The sequence below is a fragment of the Neophocaena asiaeorientalis genome, unplaced genomic scaffold (genome assembly GCF_003031525.2).
Source record: "Neophocaena asiaeorientalis asiaeorientalis breed wild unplaced genomic scaffold, Neophocaena_asiaeorientalis_V1.1 scaffold113, whole genome shotgun sequence".
Taxonomy (NCBI): Eukaryota; Metazoa; Chordata; class Mammalia; order Artiodactyla; family Phocoenidae; genus Neophocaena; species Neophocaena asiaeorientalis.
In genome coordinates, this window is record NW_020172316.1 from 4,406,589 (window position 1) to 4,430,186 (window position 23,598).

The following is a 23,598-nucleotide window of genomic DNA, read 5'->3' on the forward strand; positions in this document are numbered from 1 at the left end:
ACTGCAAAAAGAGGAAGCTAAACCAGAAGTTCCAATCTAAGAATTATATATTGATAATAGTTACATACGTAAAATATTAAGTTAACTGAAGTTTCAGAGACTATATCCTTAAAAAGGGGGTTTCTGAAATGGATTTTTAATTACTACTGGCCATTTAGATCTTTCTTTTTTTTTTTTTTTTTGCGGTACGCGGCCCTCTCACTGTTGTGGCCTCTCCCATTGTGGAGCACAGGCTCCGGACACGCAGGCTCAGCGGCCATGGCTCACGGGCCCAGCTGCTCCACGGCATGTGGGATCTCCCCGGACCAGGGAACGAACCTGTGTCCCTTGCATCGGCAGGCAGACTCTCAACCACTGCGCCACCAGGGAAACCCCATTTTGATCATTTGAAGATATAATTTCCCTTATTTATAATTACTAGTATCTGTAAGGCAGAGATAATTCGAGTTTGTCCATTTTTATAGTACCTAAATAACTTCCGAATTTCACTTGATTGTGTTTGTCTAAAAAAGCTTTGTATTTATTTGTAGTTATATTGTAGACGAAAAGAGAGCCGGTCCAATAGGATGATCCTGGAGCTCCCATTACAATTAAGTCCTGTAAGAAAAAAAAAATTATCATCATTTAAAAGTTTAATCTCACCACCCAAAACCTCCTCCAGATACACACTTTAAGTCAATAGTGACAAAAATACATTTTTATAAATTCCTGAAATGTAAGCATTTTATGAGTTTAAAAACACATCAAAAAAGCCAGAGAAGCTAGCTAATGAATTTTCACCTAAAATGAGAATTTCAGAGAAGAAACACTGAAACTCTCACTTTATGCACATCAGCAGATTTTAAAATCAAAGGTAGAATCACTGAACACTAGAGTAAGCTTTGGGGAGAAAGGCAATGTGGTTTTCTATTAAAGTAAACCCTATCTGGGTAACTCATTAGTGCTCATTACAGAGATAATTGTGTGTTGCCAAAGAGTAAAAAATGGACTTAATTTATTTCAATTTGCAAAAAGCTAATGAATAGGTTCCTTAATAATGTTAGCTTGGAAAAAAAACAACTCAAATGAAATTGGGGCATACTTGATGATAAACGTAGGAATTTAGAAGAAAGGAAAGAGCAGACACTTGTCTGGTGAAATATGAAAACTTTTCAGCAGTTAAAGCTAGGTAACATTTCTAAATTTCCTAAACAATCCAAACTTTGAAAAAAAGAGGTCAATTTAAAGAAAGCAAGCATTATTATTTTTCCATACTAGGCAATATTTAAGGAAATTGTTAACCCAAGGCTTGATACAACCTGTCTACAAAGATTTAGAAAACATTCATAACTTCGTAATGGGTTGTTGAGAGAAACTGGGAGATTTAGGAGTTGAGTACAATTGTGATCTTCCACTGTGTATGTGATAGTGTTAGAAAAAGAATAATAGAGTTTGGGACCATATCTCATTTAAGAGGATATTATTAAGTTCTTAAATCTCCCAGTTCTCACACTTCTAATGAAAAGTGTTAACTCATACGCTTCCTCCCCCTCAATTTAATAACTAAATATAACATACCTAGATATTTTCAACGCTTAAATTAACAAATAACTACAGCTACTTTTGATTTCTATTACATTCTTCATAAAAGTAACCTTTAGTATAGACTTTTAGTTGGTCTTGCGTGACACAGCCATCTAAGTACTAATATTTTATCAATACATATGTCGAATATTGAGTGGTGAAAATTAAGTTGTATTACACTCAAATTTGAGACATATTATTTGAGTATTATACAGTTTTTCTTCAAAGCATAATATCAATCTTCTAAGTCAAATTAAAATTCTATATGTAAACATCCATAGCAGCTATTTTGGGACAATTACCTCTGTGTAAAAACTAGATATTCCAGCTTGACATGATGCAAAATTTTCTCCAAATTTTCTCACATAATCTAAAATAAAGCAGAAAAACAATTCAGGATTTCATTTTAAAACAGACAAAATCTGCATAATTTTATTTATAAATCCTTATAAGTATACCTTTTAAGAGCTCTTATACCTTTTAAGAGCTCTTAAAAGTATACCTTTTAAGAGCTCTTTTTACAGTATTATTTTAAAAAAATAGTAAGTGGTAAAATTTAAGGTCACAAATATCTTCCATGTTGATCTTCAAAACATCCTTGTGAAATAGCAGTAGAAAAATCTACCCAGCCTCTTTTCCGTGGGAAGAACATGCAGCATACACTCAAAAAGTTGTCAGGTGAGTATCTAAGACAGAGGTAGGATTTGTGGCTTCCAGTTCAGGTTTCCATTTAAAATAGGCTTCCTAGATTTTTGCCTGGCTGAAAATAACAGAGTCAAGATCTGCATGGAGATGGAGGGTCTCTTCTTACAAAGCCCCCATGAATGGTTGCTTTGTGAAACTTACTAGGGGCACAAAACTTGCTTTACCTGAAGAACTGACATAAGTAAACCTCTATGAAGATACAGGACCACATCTTTGTTTTGGCTTTGCTAACCAGAAATGTTAAATAAATTGCTGTCATTTATAATGACCACTTCCTGTCATGCTTTTTCATTCCTTTTTATATCTTCTCTAGTCCTATATATATTTTTTTATTTAAAAAATATTACCATAATTTTAGGTGTCTTAGGTTTCTGCCATCATGTTTTGTTTTTTCATAGAATGTGCGTAGGTATATATTTATACATATATTTATATATATTCATACATATATATGTGTGTGTATATATATATATATTTGGGGGTGGTGCACATTGTCATCTATGGACATTGGATGTCCATGTACAAGGTCAACCAGAGAACACATGAGAAAATGTACAGGAATCCACCTCCTAGAGTAATGGAAATAAAAACAAAAATAAACAAATGGGACCTAATGAAACTTCAAAGCTTTTGCACAGCAAAGGAAAACTACATCCAGGGAGGCACCAGCATTTTGTGAAGGGACCAGCCAGCAGTAGGACAAGAGTTGCAGAACATTAAGTGGTCAAATGCATCACTTCACACCAGAATAGTCAGAAGTGGTTGCTGGGGCAATTAAAAGCCCCAGACATGGGGCCAGCTAGGTGGGGAGGGGTGCTGCTGTTGAGGGGTGTCTTTAGCTTGCATCTCTACTAGACTGTCCTTTGACAGGTTTCCTTCAGCCTATACAGCTAATTCCTATTGTCGAACATTTGCACACTTGATTTTAAAGGGAACCAAGTTCACAAGGGAAAAGGCCTCACCTGAACTGAAGATTATGACTCAGGCTGGTCAGGTTTACATTATGGAGAGACTGCAAGACCCCAAATGACCATGAAGGCCGCTACAGCCAGGGAGAGAGGCCTCTACTGTGAAATGTTTTAAAGTGTAAAGCATAAACTATTATGAAAAAGAGGATAATAGCTAGAGTAAGTTTTACTGCAATCGAGAAGTTAAAATTCACCTTTTATCTTCTTGGCATTCAAAGGCAAATCAGGAATACAGACGATATAATCTTTTCTATTATATCAAATTCCAGGGAGGAAAGACTCCAATATTAATAAAACCAACTCAATTTGCATACTTGCTCCAAGTTTTGTCAAGTAATAGAAATTTCCTTTGGACACTGGGATAATCATTTTGGTTAGAAAAACTGGAACTTGGTATTCATATATATTTTATCCTTTCCAAAGACACATTTTCAGAATTTTAGTTCTGTTGCAGGTATCATTTTTTCAATACTTTGTTGACATTTACCTCTAACTTTGCTCATTTCAGTTTATGTCCTAGCTCTGCATGCACTAACCATGACCTAAAATTTTTATGGGAAAGACCTTTCAAACTTAAGACACCAATCCCTTGCAATGTCAAGGAAAACAAGTAAATTTGGGGAAATAAAAAAGACAGTGAGTGGGAAACATCTGCTTACGTTTATACTTTGGATCTTTCTAAATCTTGTTGGAAGCTAAAGGTAAAGCAAGAAACTTAAACAATTTTCTTGCTTCTGATCATATTTTTCAATCTATTTCATGATTTGAAGTGTCCTGCACTTGCTGGGCATTAGACTCACTTATACTGAATAGAAAATATATTTAATGCTAAAGTGGTAATGCTCAACTAGATGCTAAAATTATTCAAATTAAATTGTAGAATTCCTAGTCCTAAAAACACAGTACATTTTTGAAAATTAAAACAACTGCAAATGGGTAAAAAAGGAAATAATACTCTGAGTAGTTAAAGGGAACATAGCTATTTCAAAGATCCTCCCACCCCAAACCAAACATCCCAAATTGAAAATTGAAGAAAAATTTTTAAAGGCATTCACTTATTTCTCCTGATTCAGTTAATATCAAAATCATGCCTTACCTTGATAGCATGGAGCTATTCTTTTACTCAGCTCTGTTCGTAAATCAGAGGGCATTCCATAGCAAACACCCGTGGGGAGCTTATTTTCATTCTTTATGTAAAATATATTTTTCCATCTATGCCCACAAGTCTGAATAAAACATAAAAGTAGACCATATGATGTGAAAGTCACACCCAGGGTATCTGATTTCACCATGTGATCAGTGGACTAATTTCAATAACCTACCACGATGGAGCCATTTTCTCCTGGCTGTCTGGAAAGCGTGACCCCCAACCATTGATTGTCTCTTTCTTCCAAACAAGTCTTTCCACAAGGTTCTCCATTAGGGCTACCTACGGCATTTGAAAATAATTTTATCATCAGTTATCTTGAAAACAATATTATTCTACAAGAGCAAACAAACACGCATGCTTATCCCCAGTGTTTTTTCCTTCAGCCCTCTGTGGAATGCCCCCTTTCCCTGCTTCCCTGTCATCATACATTTGGTGCACATTGTTGGGGTAACCGTCAGTTAATCTGTGACAACATAATTGTTCTCTCACAGGTGATTTTTGTTTGTAGAAATGCCCTCTGACTAGTAACACCAGGAAGAGATGGCCTTGATATAGGAGATAGCTAACCAACATGACTAAGAGAGGGGAAACCAGTTTAAAACAACATTGGCTGTGCAAGTCCAACTGCATTGTGTAATACTTGGCAAAGAATGTCATCTTTGTTTTGATCATTTATCTAGCAATGTAGGCAACATTTCCAGAGCACTTTTTTAAACGTTTCTTGTTCTGAGACGTTAAGAATAGAAGGACTATAATATGGTCCTCAGCATTTAAGTCACAATTTGTTGAAGCTGGAGGTGATGATGGAGCATGTGGAAAGCAGCTGTGTATAATTAGCATACTAATAATGCCAGTATTTAAAACAAACTGCCCTATGGTTTACATTTAGTGGATTGTGACGTTCTCAACAAAGAAAAGAAGACTTGGAAAAGCTGGATTATTTAAGTAAAGAAACAACGTCAATAGGCACTTTCACAAAGGCATGAATAACCAGAAAGCCAAAAATAAAATATTACACAAGGGCAAAGCTTCTAAACTGTGCAAGAAAAAGTGATCATCCCAGTAATTTTTCTTTTTGTTAAAGTGACTTATTTGCTTTGTAGCTGGGATCCTGTATTAAATGTGATGTCAAGTAAGTGATTTTGGGGGAGAATAAGATGCAGTATATTAAGATTCCTTTTGCTATTTCTACCCACTTCAATTGCCACATGACAGTTCCGTTACAAAGGCAGATAAATACATTTGCATCAATTTGACTGGATAGGGACATGGAACTTTTTTTTTAAACTTAATTTTGGTACCAAGTTTTCATACATTGATAGGGACCACACTCTAAATCACCAAGCACTTATAATCTTGACCCTTAGATAATGCTTCCTGGGCAAACTCAGAATACTTTCATAGATGAGGTTAGTATTAGAAAGTGAAATTATCTGCAGTTAAGTCTCCGGGGTAAGAGAGATTTTAAGGAGTGTGGAAAGATATTTGTGCATACATTTTATGAACATTTGTTCGTTCTCTTAAAATGTTGTTCAGGACAAACCAACCCTTCAACACAGCTAAATTGAAGAAAGTTTCCTAGCCCCGTCTCCGAAGATTGATTTAGTTGGTCCAGGTGAGGCCCTGATTACCCCAGGCAATTCTCATCATCTGGAACATTGTTACGATGGTATATGGATAATCTTTTTTTGGCCAATTTTCTTGGAGAATAGTAATGTCAACTCCCACCCATTGGTAGTGCCCGCCAAGAGCATGAGACAGAGGAATACGACTAAGGATCTGTCCGGAAAAAGAATGCTGGGGTTGATTAGCAATGTCTACTTGGAATGGGAAGGGGATATTGCTGCAGCCCAAACCTTGATCAAGGATGGTCCAGGTGGAAGCGTAAGGTTTCTATATTCAAGTTAATAAAGAAAGGAAGGAATAAGGGAGAGGGAAGGGAAAAACAATTATGTTGTAGTACTGAATGGGTAAGGTCTAACATAGAAAGTTGTTACTGTTGCTACACAATGCCAACGTAATTAAAAGAAAGTGAAAGAATGACAAATTTTAATTTTCATTGTGATGCAAATTTCAGTTTGACTTTTTACTAAAATTGTCAGTTGCTTTTTTTTTTTTAACTAATGTCAAAAATAGATGATAGGGCTTCCCTGGTGGCGCAGTGGTTGAGAGTCCGCCTGCCGATGCAGGGGACGTGGGTTTGTGCCCCGGTCCGGGAAGATCCCACATGCCGCGGAGCGGCTGGGCCCGTGAGCCATGGACGCTGAGCCTGCGCATCTGGAGCCTGTGCTCCACAACGGGAGAGGCCACAACAGTGAGAGGCCCGCATACCGCAAAAAAAAAAAAAAAAAGATGATAAATGGTAGATTCGTCTACCTGAAGCTGAAGTTATTATTTATCCCAATAGTTACTTCAACAAAGTATCTTCTCTGAAAATACCAAAGTCTTTCTCAAGTTATAGTCAACACTCAGTTAACTAAGCAATTGTGCAGGAGGAAAATTAAGGACAGGAGAGGACGGAGTTCACAAATAACACATTATCTCTGTTAAAATGTGGTATATTTAATGGACAGTTTCGTTAAGATTACGGCCAATATTTAGGAACAAATTTAGTGTTCTAGAGATGCCACCCCAATGTTTAAAAACATATAATAGTATGTACGTAGTAAACATACAATAGTTTAGAACTAAAAAATACCATGTAAATTGCTGAAGAAAATGGCCCCAAAGTTCTTATGCACAAAAATTTTGAATTGTCATCTGTTTCTTAGCTGAGCTCTCTTATTTGTAGATTTTAAAATGAAAACTAGAGAAACTCTTGTGTTATAAAACTGTTTTCTGTGTCCACAGATTATTCCCCATTGCACCCTTTCTGTTTTAGTTTTAGCCTCACCAGGTGACATCACAATGTCATCACTGCTCAGATTCTCACACTTAGAGTCACACACTTAGATAACTCTAGTAAGTGGACAGACATACAGACTCACGCTTATATAGGTTTCTTCTTTCCACTTCCTAATACTGCTTCTGCCACAGAGTAGCACCCAACAGCAAAGAGAAGTCTGAGGTACTTTCAGCACTGGTTACAAGACAAAATCAGTTCAAAGAACAGCCTATAAATCCCCACTACTGACCTGGGTCTTCATTTCTAGCAACTTTTCACCTTTACTTCTGTAATGCCTGCAGAATCTTGGCAGAGAGGTCAGCCCTTCACATCACCAACTTATGCTCAGGGCCCCTCCAGAGCTTTGCCTTAACTTCCTTGCTCTGGAGGCCACGCCTTTTCTCATGGTTCTCAGCCCTGACTGGACATGAGGATCACCTGGGGTGATGGTGTGGGGTGGGGAAGTTTGGAACAAATACTGACACCTGGTCCCACTCCCAGAGGCTCCGATTTGATGTGCCTGGGTTGAGACCCAGACATCAGAATTTTTCAAACAGCTCCCCAGTAACAGTAGTACGCAGCTGGGCTTGTGAGCAACTGCTCTGCAATGTACATGGTTATGCCATTTCCTGTGTTATATGTGAAAGGAACTGCTCCATTTAGAAAATAGCAGTAATACCTTTTTGCCCTCCTTGGTTTCACCTAAATATTGGAATAGGATATCAAATAGTAAGCCAATTTTCTTCATGTGGAAATACAGTATTTCTGATTTGGTCAGAAATGATGATCATTAGAACTGTCATGAGAAAGCTAATTCTCATGAATTTCCCTGACAGAACACCATAAATAAACGCAGATTATATTTTATCCAAATGTCATGCTGAAATGATTTATAATCTGGTTTTCAATTCAGCTCATACATTACTGATCTAAACTCAGAAAATCAAATCAGCTTCATAATTGAAAAAAGTACTTTACATGGTTTAACATAAAAGAGGTCAGCAGAAATTAACATGTGATAATTTTCCATGCTTTTATATAACTAGAATGACTAATTCTTAGCACAGTTGAATGCATTTTCCCAGTAGACGTTAAAAATATAAAGCACATAAAAACCATAACCCTTATTCTAAAAATTAAGCCCATCTTTCTCTTTCTTTTTTTTCCTCTTTCAATTTTCACTTGGGAAAGAAAATATAAAAATGTATGCTTACTATTCAGTTTTTATTTCTACTTATTGATTCTGTTTCAGTGCATACATGAGTATATAAATGTGAATAAGCAGTAATTTTGATAGATGGATGCAAAGGATGTTAGTGCAAAGCCAATTAGGTACATTCTTTACCACTCCCGCCCCCCCTTTGTCTTTTTTGCTCTTATTCACATCATCTGTTTTAGTGCCATTTTTCCAAGTGCCAAAATGTGACAGAGACTATGGAAGACTAGATATTTGCTCTTGACTGTCATCTCCATGGGGGCAGACTGACTATTTTGTTGACTGTGGCATTCCCACAGCACAGAACAGGGCCTTACCTGCAGTAGGCAGGAACAAAATATTTGCTGAGGGAGGGAATTCTGAAACCCCTTATACCACCACAAAATCCTCTAGTAGAGGATACTACTACAAAATTTTCACCAAACTCTCAGGGATCTAAGCTTTGGAGAGGTCTTCTTCCTTCTCTACTATTCTCTCCTACTTCCAAAATATTAGTCCTTTAAGTTTTAAGACAGTAACAGATGGTCTGAAGGAAAACAGCGTTTGCAGGTTTGAAGATCTTTACAAAGTGTGATATGTGAGTAGGATGACGTAGGACTGAGAATTAGCTGGGCCTCCAGGAAGTGCCTGTCTCAGAGGGGTTCTGCAAGGATTTTGAGGACTAAATGAGGTATATGTGAAGGGCTCGGGCTAGAGCCTGGCAGAGAAAGCAAGAAAACATTAGCTGATGCTGACATTATTATTTTAAGGATTAAGCTAAAGATACGATTAAGCTGCACATATGTCATGGGATATATCCTCCTCCATAACATATTTGTGGCGCATCAATGTCAGCGAGCCCTGACCATACACATTAACTCTTTTATTTCTCGGAGTAGCAACAGAGGACAGTGTTATCGATCCCATTTTACAGGTGAGGAAATAGAATCTTAAAGAAGTAAAGTGATTTGCCCAAATCCACGGGGCTGGTAAACAGAAAAGATTAGAATCAAAAATCAAAACCTTTTAGAATGAAATACTGCCATTTTCAGCAATATGGATGGACCTAGAGAATATTATACTAAGTAAAGTAAGCCAGACAGAGAAAGACACATATCGTATGATATCACTTATATGTGGAATCTAAAATATGATATAAATGAACTTTTTACCAAACAGAAACAGACTCACAGACACAGAAAACAAACTCATGGTTACCAAAGGGGAAAGGGCGGGGAGGGATAAATTAGGAGTTTGGGATCAGCAGATACAAAATACTACATATAAAATAAACAACAAGGTCCTACTGTATAGCACAGGGAATTATATTCAATATCTTGTAATAAACCATAATGGAAAAGAATTTTTTAAAAAAAGGAAATCAAAAGCTTTTAGAAATTGAAGATCTAAAAGTAGTTACTTTCCACTAATCTGGAGTATATACAACAGAACTGTACACGTATTTCAGACATATGAATTATCTGGATAAATTTTACTTTCTAAACCTTTTTTTTCAGCTGAAAATGTGTAAAATATCACAAGTCTGCCCACAGACTATACAGTCAACTTTCTAGTGTTCACAAAAAATGTTACTTACTTGGTCCCTATCTTACCCTGACCTCTTCCTCAACTGAGATCAGTTCTCAATATTTTGGCATTTCTACTGAGGAAGGACGAAGGGGAAAGACCAAACTCAAAGGCTTCTTTCTGTAACCTTTTGACAGCTTGAGTGACACACTTTGTGGGTAGGGGAGCCTGGGACTTTTGGATGCAATGACGAGTTTGGTTTATCTGCTTGTGTCACTGGGCTGTGGCTTCATCAGTTCAGACATTTGATTGGGGCTCTCAGACTGGCCTTCCGGCTACTAAGAGAACACATGCATTTATCTGATCTTTCAAAAGATGTGACATAATTGTCAAGTTTCAGAAAAATAGTGAAAGACCTTACTTCCACCAATTACTTTTTTTTTTAACGTGAAGCTCTATTCCATTGAAAGGTGAGTCCTGTATTTTCAAACTCTTCCACTAGAAATTTTTCTTAAATAATCCTGAAAAATAAATGACCCTTGTTCTATTCTATGTTCTATAAAGATTCTATAAAGATTCTTTGTTCATTCATGCAATATATCTTTATTTGTAGAAGCAATAATTACCGAGTGAAAATAATCATACAATTCCTTCATTTACCAAGATTCAGAATATAGAAAAAACACATGTGATTAAAAGTAAACGAACCAATTCAAAGACGACCAGATTACAAGGCCTACCACTGGAGGGTTATAAAAATTACAGAAAATTTGTGCCTGTGCATACAAGACTGCCTGGCACCTAGTACGTGTTCATTAAATGGTAAATGCTTCTGCTCCCCAGGGTACCCACATTGCGTTGATGTGGACACACCAGCAGAGGGAGCTCACAATGTTGTGAGGTTGGATCAGCAGCCTTCCTTCAGCTTTTTAAGCCAAATGGCCGCTTGTTTTTGTTTCTTATCAGACACTAATTACTATTAAATTCATTCTATTATTTTTATTATATTAAACTGTGTACTTTTCCCACACATCTAATAAACTGTGGTGGAGATGTTTCTGAAAGGTAGCAGTGATGTTCATGAATTTAACAGCAATAACAATAACTTGGAGTAAAGAAAAGTGAAATACCCAAGTTTTACAGGTGATATGGGACATGAAAGTACTAAACTTCCAAGACCATTTCCTCCAAGTCATCTAGGGGCAAACGAGAGTCAAAATATCAAATTAAACATCAAAATTAGAAACCATTCTCGAAGTATTTTTTTTCTGGAAAAATATGTTTAAGTGTCATATTCTACGACTTCCTAATAAAAATCTGATAATGGCTGATAATCAAAAAAGCCAGCTATTTAAGTCCTCTATTTCACTTTATTTTAATTACATTTTTTATTTAATAACTGTATTTATTTTACTGTGTTGTATTTAGGAAGAGAGTTCCACACAGAGGTGAACAAGTTCTGGCAGTAGAGGCAAGCTTGATGGTTGCAATTTTATGAATCTGAGTTGATCCTGAGACATCACTAGGCTTCAGAACCCTAGAAAACTGTCCTGCTGGTGAGCTTGAACCTAAGATCGGGGTTTCCTCCAGGTGCCTTAGGGCCAAACTTCTTTAAATTCCTTCAGAAAACCTATACAAGTATTTTTACTAAGTACAGCAGAAAAATGTACAGCAAGGGATATATTTGCTGTGCATAATTTAAAGAAGGAATGTTTTCTTACAATAATTATAGAATTATTTATATAATAAATAACACATTATATGCTTTGTATGTGCCAGGCACACTGTTAATACATGTAAACATGTATATTAAGTCATTTAATTTTCGTTATATCCCTATGAGGCATGTATTATTATCATTATCCCAATTTCACAGATGGAGAAGCTGAAACAAAGGGAGACTAAGCATCTTGCCCAAAGTCACACTACTTGTAAGGGGGGGAAGGAAGGATTCAAACCCATACTGTCATCCACCACCCTACACCACTTTACAATGATTTGCTATTAGTACTTTTCATTGTTAATCAGGGAATGACTCCAAGTATCAACATTATTAATAATCTTATTCTAATTCTATTTCTATAATAACTTATTATATAACATTAACTTCCAACATTAGAAAATAAGGAAAGAAAATTCTCTGCTTCCATGGTTTTCAACTAATCTCTTAGACTTAAGCATTCATTTGAAAAAGTATCACTCATATATAGATACCATTTTGAGTGTCTTTGAAACAAGAATAATGCAAAAATGTAAACAGAAATAAAACTCCAGGGAAACCTGCCCTCACTTAATGCTCAGTGGTCAATACTGAAGTTCTGAGCCTGGTTTTGGAATTCACAGGGTAGGATGGAGGAGGAGGTCAGGCTAATAACAAGGTTTAAAAATATGTGAGGGCTTCCCTGGTGGCGCAGTGGTTGAGAGTCTGCCTGCCGATGCAGGGGACACGGGTTCGTGCCCTGGTCCGGGAAGATCCCACATGCCGCAGAGTGGCTAGGCCCATGGCCGCTGAGCCTGCGCATCCGGAGCCTGTGCTCCGCAACGGGAGAGGCCACAACAGTGAGAGGCCCGCGTACCGCAAAAAAAAGTGAGAAAAGTAAAAATCAGTCAGAGAGTCCATGGCATCATTCTGTACCAATCAATGTAGGATCAGACTGAGATGAGGGGTTACCGATAACAGAGGACATCTTTTCATTCAAAGTTTAAACTGTGGGATAAGATGTTGCAGAGACAATGATTTGCAGATAAAATAATGATATTCTAATAAATACTAGAAAATGGTCACAAGAAAACAGAATAGCACTGGGGTGAGGTAGACCTAGGAAGATTTCACAGAGGGTAGATATTGACAAGAGACTTCTACAAAGGGTATCATTTTAAAAGGACATGTCTGATCCACTTCACAAAATATTTCCTGCAAAAGAGATTTGATAACTAAATCTATACTCTTACTACTTCCGAACATATTCATTGAGAATTACAGTATTTCATATAAATTATATGAAAAAGATTTCAAATCATTAAAAAAAGATTCTTGGGGATAAACTGAGAGCATCAGAACCAACACACTGCATTACTGAGCCCAGTTCTGTCACTTGCAAGTCCACTTCCATATTTAATTTGATATCTCCAGCTCTTCCTAAAATTAAAATCCCCTTGTTGTAAAGACAGTCAGTTCCAAGCTTCCCATCTCAGGAGTGTGTATTCTTTAGATTGCCTGGTATGAGTAGGCAGAGTCTGGAACCCAAGGCTGGCCTAGACCTCTTGGAACAATATTGAAATATACAGCAAACCCCAGAGGATCCCACCCAAATCTGAGAAATGCACCCATCCATTTCACATTCACTGAGATTTTACTACATGCTCATCAAAACTGGTCAGAACTGGCTCAATTACTCTTCCAGGAAAACTTCTCTCATCATCCAAACACTTTCTTCTCCCCATTGTGTGTCTCTATCATTATGCATGTTACATTTCCTTGTAAGTAATTATCTGTTTCCCTGTTTCTCCTGTCACTGAGTTCTTTCAGGGCTTTAGCCATCTTAGCCACCTTTCTATTCCCAGTACCAGCATAAGTAATTGATAAAATTTCTTTAATAAATAAAGGAAGAACGCAGTTAAAAGAGTTGACATCTGTCACCAATATTTTCGCACTCCTCACTTCTCAACCCTCTGAAGTCTGGTATCACCACTAAAACTGGTCTTACCAAGGTTACTAATGAACCAATTATCTCTAAATCCAACGAAACCTCCTAAGTTTTACCTAGCTTGACCTCTTGGCAACTTTTGAGACTGCCAACCACTCACCTCTTTATAGAATCTCTCATTCCTCTACTTCCATAGTGCCACATTGACCTGATTTCCTAGCTACCTCTTTGGCTTTTCCTTCTCAATCTATTTTTCAGGCTCTTTTTTCTTCTCCAATGGTTTTTAACCATGGATGAATATTGGAATCATCTGGGGACCTTTGGAAACTCCTGATGCACTACTAAGGGTTCTGCACCCAATTCCAACGTGTGTGTGTGAAGTTTTTCCACACCATCAACAAGCAATTCTCTGATACCAGGTGGGTATCCTGCAATTCAACTCCATTGTAACACTATCTAACCTGTAGATAATGTCAGATCCCACAGGTTAAGGGTTCAGTCCTACATGCTCCTTGACATAGGTCTTAGTGATGAGTTTTTAAATCTGACACCAAAAGCAAAAGCAACAAAAGCAAAAATAAATAAGTGGGACTACATTATACTAAAAAACTTCTGTACAGAAAAGGCAACACACTGAATGAGAAAAAATATTTGCAAATTATATATCTGATAAGGGGCTAATATCCAAAATATATTAAGAATTCATATAACTCAATAGCAAAACAAGCAAACAATCTGAGTGGAAGACCTGAATAGACATTTTTCCAAAGAAGCCATACAGATGGACCAGAGGTACATAAAAACATGCTCGACATCAGGGAAATGCAAATCAAAACCACAATGAGCTATTACCTCACACCCATCAGAATGGCTATTATCAAAAAGACAAGAGATAACAAACGTTAGTGAGGATGTGGAGAAAAAGGATGTGCATTGTTGGTGGGAATGTAAATTGGTACAGTCACTATGGAAACAGTATGGCGGTTCCTCAAAAAATAAAAGATAGAACTACCATATGATCCAACAATTCCACTTCTGGGTGTTTATCAGAAGAAAATGAAAATACTAACTCAAAAAAATATTATGTACCCGCCATATTTATTGCAGTATTATTTATAATAGCCAAGATGGGAAACAACCTAAATGTCCACTGAAGGATGAGTAGATGAAGAAATTGTGGTACATATAGGCAATGGGATATTATTCAGCCAAAAAAAGAATGTAATCTCGTCATTTGCAACAACATGACTGAACCCCGATGACATTATGCTAAGTGAAATAAGTCAGATAGAGAAAGACAAATACTGTATGATCTCTCTTATATGTGGAATCTAAAAAAAAGAAAAAAAAAACAAGCTCATAGAGAGAGAACAGATATGTAGTTGCTAGAGGCGGGGGTGGGGAGGGAAAAATGGGTGAAGGGAGTCAAAAGGTACAAAGAGAAAAATAAATACAGCGCATTACTGAGCAACACCAAAACATAGCTTACTATCATTTAGTAATCTGTGACTATCTTCTATAGTATTAGGAAATTTAGGCAACTTTAATAAATTAACACAAAACTTCCTTAACGGGTAATAGAACTTTTAAAAGAAACCTGAAAGGTAAAAATACACCGGGTGTATCTGTTTAATAGCTGATTAAAATAGATGAAAAATTTAAAAAGACTGCTTTCCTCCCATACCCCTGCTCCCCCCACACGCACAAACTTCAGATGCCAATCTCAAGTCCACCAGCTATTGAAGTTTCCTTTGGTTTGAATAATTTGCTAGAGTGGCTCACAGAACTCAAAGAAGCATTTTACTTACTAGATTACCAGTTTATTATAAAAGGAAGTAACTCAGGAACAGCCGGATGGAAGAGACACATAGGGCAAGGCATGAGGAACTTGCAGGGAGCGCTTCCAGGTCCTCTCTGAATGCACCACTAGTCCTAAATCTCCACGTGTTCACCGACCCTGTCCTTTTGGGGTTTTATGGAGGTTTCATTACATAGGCATGATTGATTAAACCACTGGCAACTGGTTCAACCTCCAGCCCCTCTTCTCTTGCTGGAGGTCAGGGGGATAGAAATGAAGGTTCCAACTATCTAATCATATGGTTGGTTCCACTGGCAACCAGCCACATCCTGAGGTCCTAAAGTCATCTCACTGACGTAACAAAAGATATATTTATCACTCTAGAAAACTCCAAGGGTTTTAGGATCTCTGTGCCAGAAATGAGGGTGAAGACCAAATATATCAATATATTCTTATTATAAATCACAACCTCCTACCCCAGACCCACCCCCAGAGGTTTTATTAGTTTAGGAGGAGGCCACCAGCACTGGTATTCTTAAACCTCTGCAGGAGAACCTAGGTTGCGGCCAGAGTTGAGCAACACTGTTCTAGCCGCCTCTCAAGTTGTAGGAAGCCTCTGGGATCTCTTCTGGGCCTGATGATCTATTCAGCCTAGAGAGTTCCCAGGTTAAACTCATTCATCTCCATGGTTTTGATTACCATCTCTATGCCAATTACCTTCAACTCTGAACTGCCCTATAGACCACTCCTGCCCTCCAGACCCATACATCCAACTGATTTCCAGATATTTACTTTTACATCTCACAAGACATAGCACCATCATCTATCCAACAGCCCAAGTCAGAACCTTGGGTAACATTTTGAAACCTTCTTTTTCATCTCTCCTGTTTAATAATTACAAAGTCCGGTTCACGGAGACCTGCTCTGCAGGAAAATAGCAGATTTCAGCACTAAGCCAAAGGCCAGTACAGCCACTGTGGACCCCCTGCAGATCTTGCCAGCTTTTGCCCCACAGGTATTAGTGTTAACTGATGCCTGGGTTCCTCCCCACTCCCTTTTTTTCCTCACTGAAAAGCCCAGAAACCACACCACCGGTCATCCCAGGCCTCTGTGCCTACCCTAGTATAAGAAGCCAGCCACTTGAGCCCCTCCCTGTACCCACCAAAGCCCAAGTGCAAGACACCAGCCTAGACCCTTGTGGCTGACCCCACCATTGAGCCCGGCCTCAGGGTTCAGCCCTACAGCTGTGCATCTACATGCCACCAGCCCTCTGCCCACCACCAAGCTTCACTGCAGTGCACACGCCCAGGGGAACGTGTGCAGCCATGAGGGAGCACGAAGACAGCCGGGGCCCCTGTAAGCTTTTGTGGGCCTGCGTCAGGGTGCGCCTTCTGTTGCTCAGCACCACAACGCCCATCCGAAGCCAACACCTCCGACTGAGCATCTGCTACCCCCAGCCCAACACCCAGCGCCAGCCTCCACTGCATCGTGCACACACCGAGGAAGAGTGCGAAACCACACATGAGCGTGCTGACAGCCAGGGCTTCTTCAGTTTCCAGAGAGCTTACCAAGTCGTAACACAAATAATCCCTGCTTACTTCTCCAACCTATCACCACTTCACACTCCACAGTTCAACTCTACGCATTTTTCTTTCAGTCCAAAGATGCTGCCCTCTCAAAGACCTCAGGGTCTTCATATACACTGTTTGCTCTGTCTGGCACCCTTTCCCATAACCTCTTCCTCTGGCTAACTCTTGATTTTTTGTCGTTGTTGTTGTTTTCAGTTTTCCACTAGAACATCAATTCCTTAGGAAGACATCACCTCAATCTCCTAAACAGATTAGATCTTCTCACCATTCTTTCTTATAATAACCTAACCTATAGACTGTAAACCCCTTGGGGCAAGGGCCATGTTTCTTTTGTATGCCCAGGTTCTCGGCCTTTGACATCCCTCAATAAATGACCTACAAGCACAATGGATTACCGTATCTGGCCCAAGAACTACTGCCAAAGGGAGAGATTTTTTAGTCATTAGAAATATCACCCAGCGGTCAAGTAAACTTTAGGCAAAAAATAAAATACATTTTAGAAAATCTCATCTCTTAAATTAGGTGGAAACCATTCTTTTAGAGATGGAGCTTGGGAAATTGCTGGAAATGAGGAAACAATTCTTGTAATATGATGGTTTATTCACGAAGCTCTCTGTTCATTTTGTGCATGATTAGCATAACAAGCTCTGTTCAGGGGTGATTTTTCAAAATGGCCGGTCCGCATCAACAGCATCTTCATAAGCTACAATTTAAAGAGTATCACAAATGAGAAAGAAAAGGAAAGTTATCAAGGACATATCTGAAGTTTCAACAGTGAGAGGTTTGCCTTTTATTGTTAAGCTAATAATTCCTACAAATCAGGCAGAAGTGAGTGAGGTAATCATTAGTTTAATGACACAAACGCTAATTAACTTAACCTCCTCCAAGTAGGTTACGTAATATAAACCAGAAGGCTGGCTAAGGCAATATAATTTCCAGGAAGATATCTGAAGGGGAATAATGATGACTAACTGAATAAACCACTGTTCTCTCTAGTAAGAAAAAGAGGTACAAGGAGAGAGCTTAAAGGTCTAGTAACTATACAACATTGGTCTAGAAAAGTGAAAATTCCAATCATTTTATGCATAGACACTGGGAAAGCACCTGCTAAAAAGTTAGTGTTATTTTACATAGGGAAGTTATGTTTCTCTAGAACAGCGCTGTCCGACAGAAACCTAATACAAGTCACATATGAAATAATTTTACAGTAGTCACATTAAAAAGGAATAGGTAAAATTGATGTTAATAATATATCTTCTTTAACCTAATACATCTAAAATGTTTTCATTTAAAAATGTAATCAATATTAGTTTCAAAATATTTATTTCAACATGTAATCCGTATCTAAAAAATTAAGAGATTTTATGTATACGTATGTGTGTGTATGTATCTTTTTTTGGTACTAAGTCTTCAAAACCCAGAACGTAATTTGCCCTATAGTACTTCTCACTACAAACCAGCCACATTTCATGCGCTCAAAAGCCACATGTGGTTAGTGGCTACTGTACTGTACCGTGTAATTGTGTAATTTTAGCCTCTATTACCCAGATGTGTGTGGGCGCGCGCGCACGTGTGCATGCCCAAACACACATGTATAATGCTACTAGTGGCAACTTCAAAATAATGAAAGATCTAGTATGCCTTTTGAACGACCAAATAAAGGTAATCTTTTTAGTATAATTTTGTAGCCATTTATGTATTTTATTATGTTCTATTTGTTCAAATACTGGAAATCCATGGATAAGTACATTAATGAAGTCATTATGTGTGATGCCTTAATTTAGCAACCACCTGTGATCAAAGTTGCCTTTTAAAAAACTTAGCAAGGATGCAAAGCACCTGAGTGGAAAAGCAACTGAACCTGTGGAAATCACTATGGCCTCCTCAGACACGGAGTCTTCATGAACAAGTTTGGATTCAGACTCTCCTGATGGGGAGACTACCTTCCTCTGGTTCACAGAGAGCAGTACCAAGGAAGTGAGGGGAGAGACCCTTCTTAGGCGGGCAGGAAGGTGGAAGAAGCCTGTTTGCACACAGGAAGAAATGCACCTCTTCTACAGTCAATTCACTTCACTAAAAGGGGTCTCTGATTCTCAACATCTCATACACTGAACATTCTAGATAAACAGGCATTTGCTGCTCACTTATGATTATGACTACAGTGAATATACCATAGTATGGGACAACATTAGCCACTGCAGGGAAGAGGGGTTAGGAGGTAGGGGGGAAGGGTACTGATTCCTCTTCTGAGGGAAGGAGTCTATCTGAATCAAACTTTGATCTGAAATTCTGAGACTTAAAGACTAGTCCATGTAGATAGCACTTTGAATTGTATAGGAGATTGGCACCATTTTAAGAGCTCTTTCAACTTCATCTCTTTGATAGCAAATTAGGCCGTGAATGAAAGAAAACATTTTATGACATGGCAGTCACAGCTGAATCTTTAGTTATTATAAGATTTTTTGGAAACAGATGGAAGTCTATGTGAAGACACAGGGAAAAGACAGCCATTTATCTACAAGTCAAGGAGGGAGACCTCAGAAGAAACCAACTCTGCTGAAACCTTGATTTTGGACTTCTAACCTCTAGAATTGTTTTCCAAATTGAAACAAAATTGGTCACGGAAACACTGCCAGATTTCACATGAAGGAGAACAGAGACCCCTTCTTCAGAAGGTGAGACACAGCCACCCCCAGCTTCTGCAGAATACCCTCCAACACTAGCAGCTGTGTGGATGAAAGGCTTTTGGTGCTGCAGCCAGGAGTCAGCGCTGTGCCTCTGACGTGGGAGAGCCAACTTCAGGACACTGGTCCACAAGAAACCTCCCAGCACCACGTAATATCAAACGGCGAAAATCTCCCTGAGATCCCCATCTCAACACCAACACCCAGCTTCACTCAACGACCAGCAAGCTACAGTGCTGGACACCCTATGCCAAACAACTAGCAAGACAGGAACACAAGCCCACCCATTAGCAGAGAGGCTGCCTAAAATCATAATAAGTCCACAGACACCCCAAAACACACCACCAGACGTGGACCTGCCCACCAGAAAGACAAGATCCAGCCTCATCCACCAGAACACAGGCACTAGTCCCCTCCAAAAGGAAGCCTACACAACCCACTGAACCAACCTTAGCCACTGGGGACAGACACCAAAAACAACAGGAACTACGAACCTGCAGTCTGCAAAAAGGAGACCCCAAACACAGTAAGATAAGCAAAATGAGAAGACAGAAAAACAGCAGATGAAGGAGCAAGATAAAAACCCACCAGACCTAACAAGATACTCTATGCAAATGGAAACCAAAAGAAAGCTGGAGGAGCAATTCTCATATCAGACAAAATAGACTTTAAAATAAAGACTATCACAAGAGACAAAGAAGGAAACTACATAATCATCAAGGGGTCGATCAAAGAAGAAGATATAACAATTGTAAATATTTATGCACCCAACATAGGAACACCTCAATACATACGGCAAATACTAACAGCCATAAAGACAGCAGAGGGAGGCACACTCTCAAACTCGTTCTACGAGGCCACCATCACCCTGATACTAAAACCAGACAAAGATGTCACAAAGAAAGAAAACTACAGGCCAATATCACTGATGAACATAGATGCAAAAATCCTCAACAAAATACTAGCAAACAGAATCCAACAGCACATTAAAAGGATCATACACCATGATCAAGTGGGGTTTATTCCAGGAATGCAAGGATTCTTCAATATACGCAAATCAATCAATGTGATACACCATATTAACAAATTGAAGGAGAAAAACCATATGATCATCTCAATAGATGCAGAGAAAGCTTTCGACAAAATTCAACACCCATTTATGATAAAAACTCTGCAGATAGTAGGCCTAGAGGGAACTTTCCTGAACATAATAAAGGCCATATATGACAAACCCACAGCCAACTCCAATAAAGATGTTTAAAAAATAAAGATTTTTTGCTTGGGCCAACGAAAAATATTTTTCATTGTGTTTCAACTGTTTCCTTTTCATTTACACATTTAACTTTTGATTTCATCTATTAACTATCCATATTTATAACCTCAACCTGCCTATAACAGATAACATGCAGATATAGATTTAAGTAGAAAATAGAGATAAAAAATAAACTAATATTTTTTGAATGTCAGTTGTATGTCAGGTACTGAGCTAAACATTTTGCCTATTTTATAGTCACCCATATTTGAGACAGAACAACTGAAGCTGTCTTATATAGACGATTGTGTATGTATTTTTTCCTTGAAAATTCTTCATAAAGAATACTACATAGTCCATTTAAAAACCTGAGAATTTTTAAATGTCTTTAGTTACCGATGTATTGTTTTCAGTGTTTCCTTTCTAGACATTATCCTCAATCCCTTATTTTACAGTTTCAAGTTACTTCTGAGTCTGTGCTGAATTGAAACACACAATTTCTTCATATAAGGAAGAGAAGATATGTCGTTTGAAATGTTATATGAGAAGTAATTTCAGTCAACTCTTTTGCAAATGTTCATAGCTATTACTACAGCTATTAGTGTTTCAACCAGTTGACTGGCTAGAAATCTTGTCTTCCTTTTTGCCTTTCATCTCAGTAGAAACCTTTTTATTGATCAAAAATTTGAAAGTTAACAATATCCCTTTGGCTTGTCATTTCTAACTAATTCTCTTATTCACCAATCATGTCGATGACAAACTTTCACTTTGCTTTTATTCATTTATCCATCCAGTACATCTTCACTTAATTCGTGTGTGTTGAACATCTATCATGTGCACATTTTTCTGTGGATATTTCTGTAGTCAACCCCTATGTTCCACGTGCCCAATCAATATACGTTTACCTTCAATTTTGACAGGTATTATCATCTTAAATTTTAAATATTATATAATATTATGACAGAATATTTCCAGTTAAATACCGACATCTAGAAATAGATTCAGTGCCCTTCCAGACAGGAAGTAGGAGCTAAATACCAGTAGTTATAATGTCATGAATCAGGAAACTATGACAGGACAACAAAAATAAAACATTCCCTCCTGAGACCTTGTCAAGACCCTCTGGCAGATCAAGTCTGTCTGCTCCGCTCCCTAATTCATCCTACAAGACTCTCATGCAATGAAAATTATACTTTGCAGAATTATTCCAAATGGATAGGTCTGTGAATATGTTATGCTTTCCTAGTCTGCCTTTGGGGATGGAAGATGCTTAATGAGAGGCTGGGGCCTATTCTACACACTGCAGACAACTCCGAGACTCTTACGGATGCTGAGTCAAAAATAAACTTCCATTATGTGCATACTCTATTTGACTTCATTCTCAATGAAGGGAAGCCGCTTCCCAGTTTGAGAAAAAGCAAAGATTACTACCAAAAATGGGGGGAGGGGAGTGGTAAAGATTCAGTAACTAACTTATCCCGAAAGTCCATTGATAGCAAAGATAAATAGGAAAAAGGTACCAAATATGACCTTTTATTCACCATTCACAGATGACTCATAAGCTCAGCAGACAACATATCGGACTCGTCATTGAATTTTATTTTCACTCAAGATGCATACATGAAAGAAAAGGGCTTGGACATTGGACCCAGGCAGACCTTTGACTTGAGGTCCCATCTTCCATTCACTAGCTGAATAACTTTAGAAAAAGTCCTTGCAACTCTCTGAGTCACAGAGTCCTCATGTGTAAAGTAAGAACAATGCCAACCATGACCCAGTGGTGTTTTGTGGAAAACAAGAAACATATATAGCAGTTCCTAACAAAGTTTGAAGCAAGATAGGGTCTGAATTGATATTAGTTCCCCTTTCTTCCCCCATGTGTCTATGCAAAGCAAATTTGTTTTTGGCTTTGAAACATGAACTTTCTCCTCTCCCCCATCAGAACGCATTTTTCAAGCTGTCACAAATCTGAGAAGAGACACTAAGAAATGATTTCAAATAGAGGTATCCATTTAACATCGGAGTTTTTGGAAAGAAAAATTAATAATTATATGTTAAACTTCATTTTAATTATATTAACAGTGGAGATGCCAATTTTTTCTTGTGCTCTCCTTTTTTACATTTCATATCTAAGTAAAACTGTATCATTTTCTTTTTCAGAAAGCCCTTGGGCTAAATGACAGGGTATGGGATCAATTCCAACTGCTATTCCTGATCTGCCCCTTAGCCTGTTCTTTAACAAGGCTGATAGGTCAAAGATAGAAATAAAATTCTCAAGTCTTGGCTTAGCTGGATCCTGTCCTTAATGTGCTGAGAGACTTTAAGATGTGTTTTACACTTTGCTGGGTGGGGGAGGGGTGGGGGGGGAGGAGGGGAGAGGTGAGGAGAAGGTTTTATAAGAAATTTTTCTCCACATAGTTTGGTCAGAGTACTGCAATCATTGTCATAAGCAAAAGGGAGAACAATATTGACAGAAAGGAGACCACTTTTATGTTTAGAAGGGAAGATGGCGTAGAGTTAAGTGAATGTCATTCGCTTTAAACTAGAAGTAATAGGCAACACGAGTTTTTCCAGGACTTCTGCTACCGTGGGGCTCACAAGTGTGTGTGTGTGTGTGTGTGTGTGTGTGTGTGTGT

At 38.1% G+C, this 23,598-nt stretch overlaps 1 protein-coding gene across 3 annotated transcripts in view; it reads right to left on the bottom strand.

Annotated features, from left to right (window-relative positions):
* Nucleotides 1-23,598, bottom strand: part of ITGA4 (integrin subunit alpha 4) — an 80,887-nt gene that overhangs the window by 56,385 nt on the left and 904 nt on the right. For all 3 annotated transcript variants that reach the window (XM_024766449.1, XM_024766459.1, XM_024766469.1), the window contains exons 3-6: nt 4,559-4,665; nt 4,333-4,462; nt 1,866-1,933; nt 468-597 (exon numbers count right to left, since the gene is read on the bottom strand). In XM_024766449.1, the coding sequence (XP_024622217.1) occupies nt 468-597; nt 1,866-1,933; nt 4,333-4,462; nt 4,559-4,665 (435 nt within the window). The remainder of the gene's footprint in view (nt 1-467; nt 598-1,865; nt 1,934-4,332; nt 4,463-4,558; nt 4,666-23,598) is intronic.